Below are 15,689 nucleotides of genomic sequence, written 5' to 3'. Positions count from 1 at the left end.
TTCTTTTTTGATTCATGACTAAATATTCCAGGTCACTTGTTCTACTAAAATTTAATCAGTAGGACCTCTGCACTGAGTATGAAAAACACTGCAGATTTGTGTACTAGGATTAGAAATAACTGACAGCTCAATATAAGAGACTTGGGAGGAAAGGCAGAAGCTGGGCACAGTTAGAGCTGTGACAGGGTGACTTCCTCAGGAACAACAAATTAGATGCCAGAAAACGAATGGGAGAGCAAAGAGGGCAAACACAGGTTTTGAATCGTGGCAACAAATAGCTGCCGTTTGTTGATCAAACAAACAAACAAAAACAAAAACAAAAAACAAAACAATAAGTTTCAAAGAGATATAATTTGACTCTTTCCTTTGTTTCCTGCCCTTATTTCTATTCACATTTACATTGAGAACCTCTCTACTTTTCCAGAGTGGTGAGAATAAAGCACTACACACGTGAATCAACAAAATAATTTAACATTAGTTTAATTTTTTTATTTGTTTTGCATATAATCTTATTGTAACATCTCTATGCCGCATAATAATCTCAAACAATACTTGCTCTAAGAAAAATGACACAATTATGCACGTTTATAAACCATTCTGTTGTATAATGTTTAAAAGATGTTTTCTAATGAGCTTAACAGGAAGAAATTAAAAACAAGATAAAGCTCCTGAGAGGAAACTGCAGAGTAGTTAAGGAAATTATGCAATGCTAAATGGGCATTTAGGAAAAGCAGAGGAGAGCTCAAAGTCACACCAGAGACTGACAAGGGACTGAGGCTTTGGAACTGAAGACACTCACCAGAGGAAAGGCAGAAACCTAAATCTGTGAACGCCGGAGACATGATCACCAACTTAGCTTAAGGCATTTAAGTTAAATTAGAGCAAAACAAGATGCTGCAAAGTGTCTTAGTTTCCTGTTCATGCCATTGAAGAAAGCAATGGGACAAAGCTTTCAGAGACACTGTCATTGATCCCCAGAGACTAGGGAATCCATCTTGATTCATTTCTTTGAAATTATCTCCAAGTTAATTGGCATCAATAGATACATACAACTGCAATTTGTAGGAACATAAAAAGTATATAGAATCGGGAAGGTTAAGATAACCTTAAATGAGTCATTCATAAACGTATTGCATTGTACTAGGTACTCAGTCTCTCTGCAATGTGTCTCCCTTGAAATTATAGTCTTACTAAAAACTGTTAACAGCATTTGAGCCTGAACAAATTTGTACAGCTAGCTTTATTTCTATAGATCTTTATCTATACCTAGGGGTATTTTTCAAGTGTGTTCTAGAGGACACAATAACACAAAGGGACTTTGAATCCCATTTAACAAAATGCTAAATCATTTAGTCTAAGGTAACTTTCTACAGGATTCACTGGAGAGTTCCAGGTGGATTTTTGTATAATTTCTACACACTATGTTTTTCTAGAAAATTATATATTTCAACATACTTGGAAATTGTATATTTCCTCAGTTGTATGAGTACCTGCTGTGTGCATGCTAAGACACTTCAGTCATGTTCAACCCTGTTTGTCTATGGACTGTAGCCAGGCTTCTCTGTCCATAGGATTCTCCAGGCAAAAACACTGGAGTGGGTTGCATGCCCTCCTCCAGGGGATCTTCCGGACCCAGGGATCTAACCTGCATTTCTTGCATATTCCGGATTGGCAGGTGAGTTCTTTACCACTAGCGCCACCTCGGAGGCCCATTTCCTCAGTTCTGTCAGACTAAATGTTGAGCTTAGCTGAGATTATAGGTGTCTATTCTCACGTATATTTCACGTGTATATAGTTCACGATCTACTAGATACTTAAAAATCCACTGTATATGTTGTTCACTATGTATTAGGTATTTAAAATCCACCATCTTTTTGCAGGCATCTTAATTTAAAATGTTCGAATCAAACTGAATCCCTGCCTCTCTCTTCACACAAGCTCTTCTGGTAGAAAATGAGACTGTATCTTTTGCTCTCTTTCTCCCTCAAACCTTTTGTCGACCTAATTACTAAATCCTACGGCTCACCCACTTAACTGTATCTCAAATCCCTCCTCTCCTCTGATTCAGTTCAGACACTCATCAACCCTTGCTCTTCCGATCCAAGCAATGTGCTCCATTGCTGCCAGAATAATTAGACAAAATGAAGAACTGTATGTAGCTGGTGCTTTCTTAAAAAATTCTGCCTTAGATAATACAGGTAGCATTTTATTTTTGTATCAACCCTCTTCATGGTGCTGACTCTGCTATATTTCCACTTTCATTTTGCACAACCTCTGCTACAAATCCTGGGATCCGGCCATACCAAATCACGCGCATTTTTCCAAATGTCACCTTTGTTCATTCTGTCCTCCCTAACAGATATGCTCTCCCTCTCAATGCCTGTCTTCTTTCCTGGAAAATACTTAAATATTTTTCTCTTTCCTGGTCTCCTTACATCTGAAGAGTTGATCATTTTATTATTTGGGCATTAAATATACGTATAGCATAAATGTTTTTGTATCATTCTACACTTATATTTCTGTAAATAAGCTTACATGCTTACGTACCTAAATGTACATGTATATTATACTTATATTTATGTAACTTATGTATAACTTACATCTATAGACAAAAGCAAACAAAAGAGTGAGGGAGACAATGTGTGTGAGAGAATCTACAATGTAGTAAAATAAAACTGCATGTATATGTGTGTGAGAAAAAGAAAAAGTGTTATGAATTTATAATCTTTCAAAATGCGAATGATTTATTAATGTTTTGTTTATTTATCACTATAATATTATTAGTTATTATTTTTATCATACTTCCTTCCACATAGTAGTAAGTGTTTAATAAATCAGAGTGCTTTAATAGCATGACTTCATTGTAATTCTTCCAAATTATAGGTACTAGGTCCATAGGGAAAAATCCTACAAATATATGAGGATATTTTTGTTATCACAGTAAAAATCAGAGCCATTATCTAACCTATATAAATCGTAGAACAGTGCTTTTGACTATAAGAATATCCTTTTTTTCTACATTAAAAAAGGGGGGAAAGAGACATTTTTAATTTCTTTCCATCCTTTCTCAGGCTAAAGTATCTTCCTTGGGACACACCTGACTATTGCTCTACTTGAAATCTGTTTGATAATTTTAAAATATGCAGATCAGCCTGGGGTCTACATTAACTTAGAATCCTCAGTAGAGGAGAGGCTGACTCTATTTACAAAGTGAAAATCAGCACTTATTAAATCACACCTCCCTGGTACCAGGCAGGGATTATAGTAGTCTCACAACTCACTGAAAGTACATGATTAAAATCTCTGTGTGTATCATATAGACATTTCCTTGAAAGACCTTGTCTCATGAAAACTTGTTTATTTACCCACCAAACAGTAGAAGGATCCAATAAAGCATTCACTTGTGTTTGGTCCTTAGATATTGCAAAGGCACCTCAGATATGCAGATGATACCAAATAGCAAAGAGAAACTAAAGAGCCTCTTGATGAAGATGAAAGTAAAAAAGCTGACTTAAAACTCAACATTCAAAATACTAAGATCATGGCATCCAGTCTCATCACTTTATGACAAATAGATGGGAAAAAACGGAAATAGCAGGAGATTTCATTTTCTTGGGCTCCAAAATCACTATAGGTGGTGACTACAGCCATGAAATTAAAAGACGCTTGCTCCTTGGTAAAAAAGCTATCATCAACCTACACAGTGTATTAAAAAGCAGAGATATCACTTTGCTAAAAAAAGATTCATATAATCAAAGCTATGATTTTTCCAGTAGTCATGTAGAGATGTGAGAGTCGGATCACAAAGTAGGTTGAGCGCCAAAAAAATTGACAGTTTCGAACCTATGGTGCTGGAGAAGACTCTCGAGAGTCCCTTGTATAGTAAGGAAATCAAACCAATCAATCCTAAAGGAAATCAGTCCTGAATATTCACTGGAATGTTGAAGCTGAAGCTCCAACACTTTGGTCACCTGATGGGAAGAGCCAACTCACTGGAAAAGACCCTGACACTGGGAAAGACTGAGGACAGGAGGAGAAGGGGGCAACAGAGGATAAGATGGCTGGATGGCATCATCAACTCAATGGACATGAGTCTGAGCAAACTCTGAGAGATAGGGAAGGACAGGGAAGCCTGCTGTGCTGCAGTCCACGGAGTCGTGAAGATTCAGACATGAGTTAGCAAATGAACAACAACTGACAAAGTTTTGATTTACCTGGGTTTGTATCAAAATACACGGACATTTTATGAATTCATTATGTCTCATCTGAAGTTGTTCCCTTTTACAGGCAACTAGTGAACCACTGAATTAACTAAAGGAAAGATTCATCAGGGAAGATAAAGAGAATCTTTGATGTGGCAATTTCTTTCTGAGTATAATGGTTAGAAGCACAGATTTTTGAGCCATCGAAACTGTTATTTCTTTTCCAGCTGTAAAACAATGAGCAAGTGACTTAAGTTTCATGTTTTTATTGAACTAATAAAAGGGGAGATAAATGTTACATTATTATAATTATACAGATATGAAGATTAAGCGAGTTACTTTTACATTATATTGTACAGTGTTTAATCCACGTTATAACATTGTGCCTATTACTATTATTTTCATACTGTTGCTGTATTTTATTTAAGTGTAGGCAAACCAGACAATCCATATTTATGCTATTTAATGAGCTAAATAAATGTAGCCAATAAAGGTCATTCAGTTAAAACAAACAAACATAGTTATGAAACCTCTTCCAGGCTTTGAGTGATTCTAGAATTGCATGCTATGGTATCTGAATTATCTGTATTTCTGTATAATCTTTAAATATAATTTTATAGAAAAGTGTTAGCATCAAAATACTCAGAAAACTAGTCTCATTAAGTTTATATGTACATCCAATGTCCCATCATCTTAAAAAAAAAATTTCCTATAAGTAAAAGTTCTCCGCTAGTTTTCAGAACCAACAACCAAATGATGAAAAACTGATTTTTGTTATCATTCTCAATGTCACAACCAAAAAAAAAAAAAGTAAGCAGCAATAAATTTACTCTTTGGAGGGCACTTGGGATAGATCTGTAAGCTTGCATAATAAATATATCACATTGTCACAAATTTGATATTAATTATCTATGAATAGTTGACTCATTGGAAAAGACCTTGATGCTGGGAGGGATTGGGGGCAGGAGGAGAAGGGGACGACAGAGGATGAGCTGGCTGGATGGCATCACCTACTCAATGGACATGAGTTTGAGTAGACTCCAGGAGTTGGTGATGGACAGGGTGGCCTGGAATGCTGCAGTTCATGGGTCACAAAGAGTCACACACGACTGAGTGACTGAACTGAACTGAACTGATACATAATATTCTGAAATATATTAAGAGATCAAAAATAAATAAATACAAAGAAGCCCATTACTCAATCATACATTTTTGGAGCTTATGAATTCTCTCTTGTCATAAATTCCCAGCTCAACTACTACATATATGTATTTGATACTGATTCCTGACTTCCACTTGTCCATCTAAGCTGTCTGCAAAGAGGTCTGTGTCTTAAATAGACCAGGGGTGTGGTCCTAAGGCAACTGGGTTTCTCTGGAGGCCATATGCATTACTAAGTAGATAATAAAATAATCTCCTTTCTTTTCTCTGTGTTGCAATGTGTGGAAAATCAGCCACACATGAATAACAAGCTGTGGTCTTCTCAAACTATGTTCTAAAGTTGTTTTCTTTTCTTTTTTTTTTTTTGCCGGATCTCAGTCAGATGTTTAGTTTCTTTTTCATTCTTGAGTGTGTGCTTGCTATGTCACTTCATTTGTGTCTGACTCTGTGTGACCCTGTGGTCTGCAGCCTGCCACGCTCCTCTGTCCATGGGATTCTCCAGGCAAGAATATTAGAGTGGGTTGCCATGCTCTCCTCCAGGGGATCTTTCCAACCCAGGGATCACACTTAGATCTCTTTCATCTCCTGCAATTGCAGGTGGGTTTTTTGGCCACTAGCACGAGCTGGGAAGCCCCTCCTTCTTGAGTCTAGTGAAATATTGTTCCATCCAAGTACTACAGCCAAGTCTTCTGGACATCAGCTGGTTGACTAGAACCTTGATTATCCACATAACTGCTTTTGTAAACTTTCTCTAGGCATGGACCTTCCTTTCTGTTGTCTATTTTTTTGTCATTTTGTTTCTATTTTTCTCTTTTTGGAATGTATTTGAGAGAGTCTTACCATACAATATCTTCTTCTGTATTAAGGCAATGAGACTAGCCTTGCCTCTGCAGATCATCTATTCCTCAATCACTGATTCTGATTCAAGAGGAAACACTATCCTAGCATTATTCCAGAGGTGCTTTTTAAAAAGACCATTTGGGCACAAATCCCACTGTCCTAGGTGTTTTTGCTAAGGCTACAATGATCAGATTCCAGTACTTTAATCTCTTCATAGTCCTTTTCCACAAAGCCTATTTTGTTTTCTGATTTTTAGGGAAAGAAGGAAGTACATGTGGTAAAAGAAACTAAAATACTCAATTGAAAATACCAGGTGGATAGAATACAGGTGATGGAGTGTGACGTCTGTCTATCCTAGCACAATGAAACATAGTAAAATTAAAGGACCATTGGATGTTTGACTGCCTGAAGAGCAGAAACATTTGCTCTGAAGTCCTCATCCATGGATGTTATTTTATTCATATGAGGTAAGTTCATTCATTTTGCTGAAGTTATAGGTACTTTAGACTTAAGGCACTTTTATTTACTTTTTGGCCATCAGTGAATAACAGCACAGCATCAGAGCAAGAAAAGCAAGATTAGAAACATTGTACATTCTCGTGGAGAAGGAATAAGGAAAGGAGGCAAATCATTATGTAAGGAAAAGCAGGAAGCTTGAGGCGGATTGATCCCTGGGTCGGGAAGATCCCCTGGAGGAGGGCATGCAACCCACTCCAGTATTCTTACCTGGAAAATCGCATGGACAGAGGAACCTAGAGGGCTACAGTCTATGGGGTCGCAAAGAGTGAGACACAACTAAAGCAACTTAGCAGGCACTAACATGGGGAGAAACTATATGTTACAGTTACTACTGAAAACACTTACTATAAGTGACCTTATTTGTTAATTGCAGCACTCTAAGTACTATATTGGAGAAGGAAATGGCAACGCACTTCAGTACTCTTGCCTGGAAAATTCCATGGACAGAGGAGCCTTGTAGGCTTTAGTCCATGGGGTTGCAAAGAGTCAAACACGACTGAGCAACTTCACTTCACTTCACTTCATTTCAAGTACTATATATGCAGGAACTGACAATTAGAGAAGCAAAATTGTCTAATTGTATGCATTTTCTATTTTCAAAATTATTCAGGTCTCCTTAGAGAAAGGCCTCTCCTATTCATGCTGAAAATAACTAGTCCTTTATTCTTCCTTCTGTTCTTCATGTACTTACCCCATGGCCAGACATCATATTGTATTTTGATGCGATCATCACTTACTTTTCTACACCTTCCACCAGTAGCTCATGTCCTTGGTTAACCGTAGCCCTAATTCTTGCTTTGAGTCTGGATAAAGGATGCTCTCAAAAATTATCTACTGAGCCACCCTTAATCTAGGATTTCTTTTTAACTATTACAATATAGTCCTTCTCTATTTTATTTTCTTGTTCACCTAAGCTTTTTAAAGTACAGGCATTATTTCTTTGATCCTCTTTCTGACTATCTTTTATTCCTCAATTTACAACCCTACAGCTTCTTTAAATGATTTCTACTAAAACCAGTTGGGGAAGATCATCCACAATTACCCTCATTATGTAAATTCCAATACTGCTACTCAAAACTCATTTTATCTGACTTTGAAGCAGTTGTCACTCTTGTTCTTTTCTATCCTTTGTTATTCTGGTTTTCTTGTATCAAGTTATAAAAATAGATTCAAAATAGATAATACAGAAAAGTAAACATTAAAAGCATCACCGAAGATAATTCTCACCACCACTTTGAAGCAATCTTTTACCATTTTCTTTTTCTACTTGCACAAAATATGTCCTTTGCTAATATCCTACATTGCTAATTTTGCTAATTTCCAACTTCATGAATTCTCCTTGTTTCCCTGCCCTTATGGCTTGTAGTAGTTCGAAGAAAGGGTTTGTATCAAAATATAAAGTCTTTCAAAAATATCTTCCATTGTAAAGGATGCACTCAGTTCTCCTCCCCTCTGTTTGGAAAAGTGTTGCTTCTCTGTTCGCTCATTAAATTCTGTCCCAAGTTCCCTTATCACATGTATCATTTCATATTGAAATATTCTCTCCCCTGCTAGACAGTAAGCCATTTGTAACAGGATTCAAGATGTTAGAGAACAGTTAACATACAAAAACACCTGCCTTGGCCAGGTACAATAATAACTGCTTGAGCTGCCTCACAATGGGAGATCCCAATAAGAAATTGGAGTGCTGCTGTGGAAAACTGAGAGAATTTGGGAGGGGCCGAAAGGATGGAGAGATGCCAGCTCCTAATATGTCCTGTCAACCCACCAGAGACCCTGAAGCTAAAACTCATCTTTTCTGAGATGTGTGCACCATTAAGGACAAGCAGGATGACTGGCCAGAGACAACCTGGAAAGCTAACCCCATTATCATAAAACCTGAGACCGTGCCATATGGCAGAGCGGTTCTGGTTCTCCTGGGTTCCTTTTCCCCTGGGGCTCCTTCATAATAGACTTTTGCTTTGTCAGTATGTTTGTCTCCTCAGACAATTCATTTCCAAGTGTTAGTCAAGAGCCCACTCTCAGGCCCTGAAAAAAGTCCTCTTTCTGGTAACAAAAACTTATTAACCCTCATATGCTTAATTGCAAGCACTGTGCCTATCATTGGAAGGAAAGCAATATATATATATTTTTTTCCACTAATTGTTTTTAAAATCAAAGTCACTTGAAACAACCTAGGATTCTGAAATAATTTCAACAGATACATTGTTTTGGTAGTGAAAATCCAATTTACTATCTGGAGAAAAACCCTAAAATCCTTTTGGAACTCAGTTTTTAGGTGCACCTCAACCTTCTAATCCATTGCTTCTCTTTTAGAACCATGCTAAGGTGCACATGTCTTACCAATGTTCACATGCTTATACCTGTAAAACCACAAGACCATAATGGGAACTTAGATCACACATTTAGCTGTGTTTTTTTTTTTTTCAATAATAATTTACTATTGCCAATGTTTCTGTGAGTGCAGGGCTCGCTGATTTATTCCCCCAGCAACCTTCTTGTTTGGTATGATCCAACCACCTTGGTCTTCATTTCTCGACCATCAACTTCCATTCAACATCACTCAGCTTCCTATTCAGAGTTGCCCATCTGCTGTTTCCTTTGCTTGAAGGACTTTCCCACCTTTGTGTGTGTGTGCGCTCAGTCACTCAGTCATGTCTGACTCTTTGTGACCCCATAGGCTGTAGCTCATCAGGCCTCTCTGTCCATGGGATTTCCTAGGCCAGAATACTGGAGCAGGTTGCTATTTCTTACTTCAGGGGATCCTCCTTACCCAGAGATTGAACCCGTCTCGTGCCTCTCCTGCATTGGCAGGCAAATCCTTTTCCATTGTGAACTATTACATTTTGAAGTGTTTAGATGAAATATCACCTCATGAGCAAGATCTTCCCTTATCGTCCCCCTTGGGACACTCATGTTTCTCTTTTTACCCAGAACTGAAGGAATATCATGTCTGTATCATTGTTTTTTTTTTTTTTTCTTTTGTATCATCTGCCTCTCCCATTTTAATGATCGATCATAGGGACAAAAAGCATATATACAATAGTGTTTGGAAAAAGAGCGTCTCAATAAATATTTTTAAATGAAAGAATTTCTGATTTCACTTGAAGAGATCCTCAAATAATATCAAAGTTTCTCAACCTTGGGTCAGATAGTTTTTTGTCAAGTGACTTGTAGGGATGGTGAGCAGCATTTCTAGCTTACATCCAATGGATACCAGTAGTAGTGACCAGTTGAGACAAACAAACATGTCTTAAGATATTGTTAAATATATTTTGGGAGACAAAACTGTCTCTGATTGAGATCAATTTTTACAGATCTACACAATAAATAAGATAAGCAATGAAGGACATGTGGGCTTTCATCTGTTTCTATTCCTTCCAAATGACTGAGATATTTATCTTCTACAGACGTACCATATTAGAAAATGTTGAACTTGGATTACCTTGCATGGAAGTTTAAGTTTTAACGCTAGTTTTATAGTATTAAACAACAATAAAATAGAGCAGTACTTGTACACATTAACGTAATTGAGCACATAAATACATTAGTAGCCAACTACTGAGTCAAGTACTTCATATACTTAAAATTATTTGGTCTTACCACTCCACGGGGTATGCACTGCCATCCAGTTTTACTGAATGGCACTGGAATGGCACCTTCTATTAAGAGGTCATTCAAATGGACCAACATGAGAAAGCTTGCAAATGAAGAAGACAGATTTGGGCTCATGAGAATGACTCCATAGTCTGTCCTAAACTGTCTCATATGGCAGACACCAGTTAAGTCACTAACCTTCATTCAGTTATTGATTGCGAATGTCTGACTTGAGTTTGATATAAGTGGAATATACTTGATGAAAGAGAATATTTCAAAGATTTATGTGACAAAAGAATGTAAAACATCTGTATAGGTTTTATATTAATGATATGTTTAAAGGATAATATTGGGTTAAAATATATGATTAAAATTAATATGCTCTGCTTATTTTAATTTTTCAAGTATGGCTGATAGAAAATTTAAAATTACATTTGTGGCACACATTCTTGGTTTGCATTCTATTTTTATTAGGCAGTACTAGTTTGTTCTCTTTACTATTTCCACTCTGAACCTCCTTTACTTCTTCTGCATATTGGGTATGATAATAATAGCAATGTGTGTATACAAGTAACTTGTGAGTGTCAGTGATACATATGAAGGTCTTCATAACCTGTGGAATTCTCACCAAATATTGGCTATTTAGTGAAGTGAGATGAGAAATTAAAACCTAGTTTTCTGCATATTAGTTAACTTAGACTATCAAGTAACATTCTAATTGCCATGACTGAGTGTTCCCAATAGTAAGATATGATTGCAAATATTCATAGGAGAAAAGATAATTGAGAAAATAAAAATCCATAAATTATATTTCCATTTATAATTTAAAAATAATGAGACAGGATACAGGATGCTCTAAAACTTCTTCTAACATATTATGGTATACATCTGGAGTTGGGCATGGATTTCAAACCAATTCTGCCATTACTTGCAGTTCATCCTTAATGTCTATAACATTCATTTTCTCATTTGTAGAATGGAGTTCAGATACTAACTTCAATGGGTTATGACAAAATAAAGTAGGTCAATAAGTAACTTGATGCATGGTGAAATGAAAATGCTATTCAGAAAACATGCTATGCTCTTTCTTTTCATTATTATTATTTTATTATTATTACTATTACTATTATATCCTGGCTTGTGTAATATGCCTATCAGATACCAACCACAAAATCTGACTTAACAAAAGAAAACAATGTAATCAGTGAATGAATAAATAAAGGTATTGTGGTAGAAGAAAAATGATACAACAAATTTTACTGGATATTTTCATCTGTTCAAATGTCTCTTTTTTCCATTTAATTAGAATCTATTAATTTGTTTATCAAATGCATACATTTTAAATAGGTTGTGTATTTTGGACACATGTGCATATATGTTCTTGAGAACTGAAACTCTAATAATCCTGGAACTTCCCTGCTGGTCCAGTGGTTAAGAATCCACCCTCCAGTGCAGGTGGCATGGGTTCAGTCCTTCGTCAGGGGACTGAAATCCGGCATGACACAGGGCAACTAAGCCCATGGGCCGCAACTAGAGAGGAGCCTGCATGACACAGGGCAACTAAGCCCATGGGGCCGCCGGCCGCCAAACTAGACAGGAGCCCTGGAATGACACAGGGCAACTAAGGCCCATGGGGCCCGCAACTAGACAGGGAGCCCTGCCATGGCCCAAGAACGACGAAATAGCCTACATGTGGCCACTAAGACCCAATGCAGCCAAATAAATCAATTAATTAACAATAAAAATAAAATGTAAAAAAAATAAAATGTAATAATCCTCTTAAGGGTCATTTTTACTCAAAATGCTTTTCTCACAAATACTTCTGCTCATTGTGGACTGTGCAGCTAGTTACAGCTTGTTTTTCTGGATTTGCAGTCTATTCTCTTGGTAAGACAGGAATGACAGGAACGTCGCTCAGTCGTGTCCGACTCTGCGGCCCCATGGACTGTAGCCTACCAGGCTCCTCTGTCCATGGGATTTTCCAGGCAATAGTACTGGAGTGGATTGCCATTTCCTTCTCCAGCATATCTTCCTGACCCAGGGGTCGAACCCGGGTCTCCTGCATTGTAGACAGATGCTTTACCGTCTGAGCCACCAGGGAAGTTCCCTTGGTAAGAGGCTCATGCTAAAAGGTGGTCAGAAATGTAAAATGTGAAATTTAAGTTTTAGCATACAGGCATGTCTTTACAGCTGTTCTGAAAGAACTATAAAGATTTATTCTTGATTTTTTTTCCCTGCCAGTACTAAAATTACCCTGAAGTTGAAGCCTGATAATTGGAAAACAGGATAAGCAGACACCCTTCTCTCTGTGTTTTGGGTCAAATACCACAATAGCAATGGCTGAAGGACATGTAAATTAAATATCTAACAAAATATCATCAAAATACATGCGGATATGATTAGTCCACTCAAGATTATTCTATATGAATTTTATAATCTTTCAACACACATGATTTTAAACAATTTGATTAAAATCATGCCCTATTAATAATCAAAGTTAGATAAAACTGGTACAAGAAGAAAGGTGAAATGCTTCTAAAGAGTCAAAACAACACAGTAATTCTTAGCCTATAATTCTTTCTCTGTAATGATCTTTAGTGTAAACATATAAATATCATGTAATGCTATTGCTTTTTACATTTTGATACCTAAACACAAAGTTACATAAAGCAAAAAAAAACCCTAAAATTAGGAGATCAATTTAGAAGTTAATATGCAGCAAATGTTAAAAATTAAAAACATAAATCATCCCAAAGCCTCTGTTTTATACCACATTTCCTAGCAATGTGAGAATCCATCTTGAAATAAAGGGTCTTTTGGATTAACAGGAAATTGACCGAGTCTTGGCAATGTCCTCTAAGACCCAGTATCATCTGCTCTAGCTGCATGCTTTCTAAAAAAATTGTATACAAAGGAATAAACAAATGTAATTATATGGTCAGATGCTAATGGTTCTTAACCTATTCCTGACCTGTTTCAAGAATTTGAAGGATTCGTTTTATACCACAAAATAAATCTATAAATAGATCAGAAATACAAACTGTTTTAGTAAGATTGTTATTCCAAACACATGTAAGCCTAGCATAGAGCTAGCAAATGGAAGTCTGATTAGTTATAAATTTCTCCCTATGTAGTTCTTTTTGCCTAGGTCTTTTTTTTTTTTTTTTTTTGGCTAAGTCTTTATAACATGAAAAATTAGCTATTTTACTGAAAAATTTTATCCTCAAATTAGAATCCTCCTTATTAAATTCTAAGTAGAAATAAACACATTCATTGTGAAAGTATAACTTAGTTTCTTTTTTAATAGAACATTTCCTTTGCTAACTGATAGAAATAGTTCTTAGATGATAATCATAGATGTAGAACATATAAGGACATATAAATATATATGGAGAGAGCTTGTGATCATAGAGCCCTCTGTCTCTGAAATAACTATGTTTGAAATGTTTAATTTTTATCTTTTAAAAACAATGAATTCACCAGCATATGCATCTATTTTCTTCATCCTTGTAGCACATTTCAATCTGTTTTAAAAGAAATGATTGACAGTTGCTTTTTCTCTTTTCTTTTTTCACTTTAAAGTTTTTGCCCTTCAGAAAGGCCGTTAAAGAAAGCTTACTCTGGGGAAAGCGCGGGGGATTGTCATTGACGTCTGTTAGCGTGATGTTGACCGTGGTGGTCCCTGATAAGCCTCCCATCTGGCCGCCCATGTCTTTGGCCTGGATTACCACCTGATATTGCTCCCTATTTTCTCTGTTCATGTTTGGTAAAGCAGTCCTTATGATACCTTGAAGAAAAAAAAAAGAAAACTTTTATTATGGTCATTAAAATCTCAATTGTTATTTGATTAAGCTCACAAATTGCAAATCCAATGTAGTGATTTTTGAAAGACAAAAATGTTTTCTCCATTGCTTTTTATTGTCTAGATTGTAAAAATGATTCTTAGAAAAATTTTCCAATTTGTGAGGTTCTTCTATTTTCTAAAGAATGTCATTTATGCTATCTAGTGCCGTAAACCCAAATGGAAAAATATAAAAGCAGGTATATTCCCATTAGTTTGCACAATCATTCAACTTTGAGTTCTTATATTTTTAATTGTGGCATCATCACTCTTCTGTGAGTATTAATGTTAAGGTGATGTTCCTTTTTTTAAAACGTATAATGATCATAGAGTTTATTAAATAAATAAACACTGATTCATGATTCCTGACCTGTTTCAGGCTCCACAGAGAAATATGGCTGCCCTTGAAGTATGCTGTAAATGACTCTGGCGCTGTTTCCATAGGATGGGTCATCGGCATCTGTAGCTGTGACTTGCACCACAGAAGTACCTGAAGTATCCAAATTCAGCTTAGTTCTGCACAGTACCAGAAGGAGGAGCAAAAGCACTGGTTTTCATGGAAGACTTGAATGATTTTTGGCTTTAATAATGACCTCTTAAAGAAACTTTAGTATATAATTTATGCGAAAAAATATAGAGAGAGTTATTACAGGTAAACTTTGAATTCAACAAGGTATTTTATTCAGCTAACAAGTGCATTTCATTCATGTAATAGATAATGCTGATAGTGTATCAGATTATAGTAAAGGCAGACACTACAAATGCTCTGATTTGATATTTAAATTCACTTTCACATAATAGATTTGTTTCGTGTAAAGGGCATATCTAATCACAAAGGAGTAAGTATGCTTTTCTTTCCCTCTCTCCACTAATTAACTATAAAAATAATTAACATCTGCTCCAGAATACAGTTTTATGAATAGATTAAATTCTAAATTTAGAAACAGTCCAAGATGATCCCAAGTCCCATGAACTATTAAAAGCTATTTAATAAAGTTCAAAATATATAAAAGGGCTTTATATTAAGGTGATTGCCAAAAGTCTTTGGGATTTAGTGAAGTAAATATTAAATAATAATCCCTGAACAATGCTTTTGAGAAAAGCAGTATGACATTTTCTATTATATTTGTTACAAGGAAAATATATCAGAATTACTTCATCAGTTTACTTCTCTTACATTTGAGAAATGAATATATTTTACTAAATCTGAATACACATCTCTATAAATGTTATCATTTCCTGATATTTACTTTTCTGTAGTTCTTATTTAACAAAAATATGAAATCAGTCTTAATTTTCTTTGCCTACCAACAACTTCTATTTATTTATTGAAAAGCAAATTCTATTTTCTTGAATGTTATACTTCCAGTTTTTTCACACATTCTGTTTCACAGCTTTTGCAACTTAATTTTGTAATTCTGTATCCATTTGTCATTAGCTTTTGATTTTTAACTGGTTCATTTGAATAAGAGATTTATATCAGGAAAATTTTATATATAATGGCTATAGTAAAATATTTTTTTAAAATT

At 35.8% G+C, this 15,689-nt stretch overlaps 1 protein-coding gene across 1 annotated transcript in view; it reads right to left on the bottom strand.

The window, feature by feature from the left end:
• Positions 1 to 15,689, bottom strand: part of LOC102187435 (cadherin-10) — a 185,320-nt gene that overhangs the window by 37,738 nt on the left and 131,893 nt on the right. Inside the window, 2 exon segments of the mRNA XM_005694845.3 lie at positions 13,939 to 14,106; positions 14,531 to 14,650. Coding sequence (XP_005694902.2) covers positions 13,939 to 14,106; positions 14,531 to 14,650 — 288 coding nt within the window.

This window comes from Capra hircus, chromosome 20 (assembly GCF_001704415.2).
Source record: "Capra hircus breed San Clemente chromosome 20, ASM170441v1, whole genome shotgun sequence".
NCBI lineage: Eukaryota > Metazoa > Chordata > Mammalia > Artiodactyla > Bovidae > Capra > Capra hircus.
The sequence above is the reverse complement of the archived record's forward strand: the minus strand, read 5'-3'. Positions and strand labels throughout refer to the sequence as shown.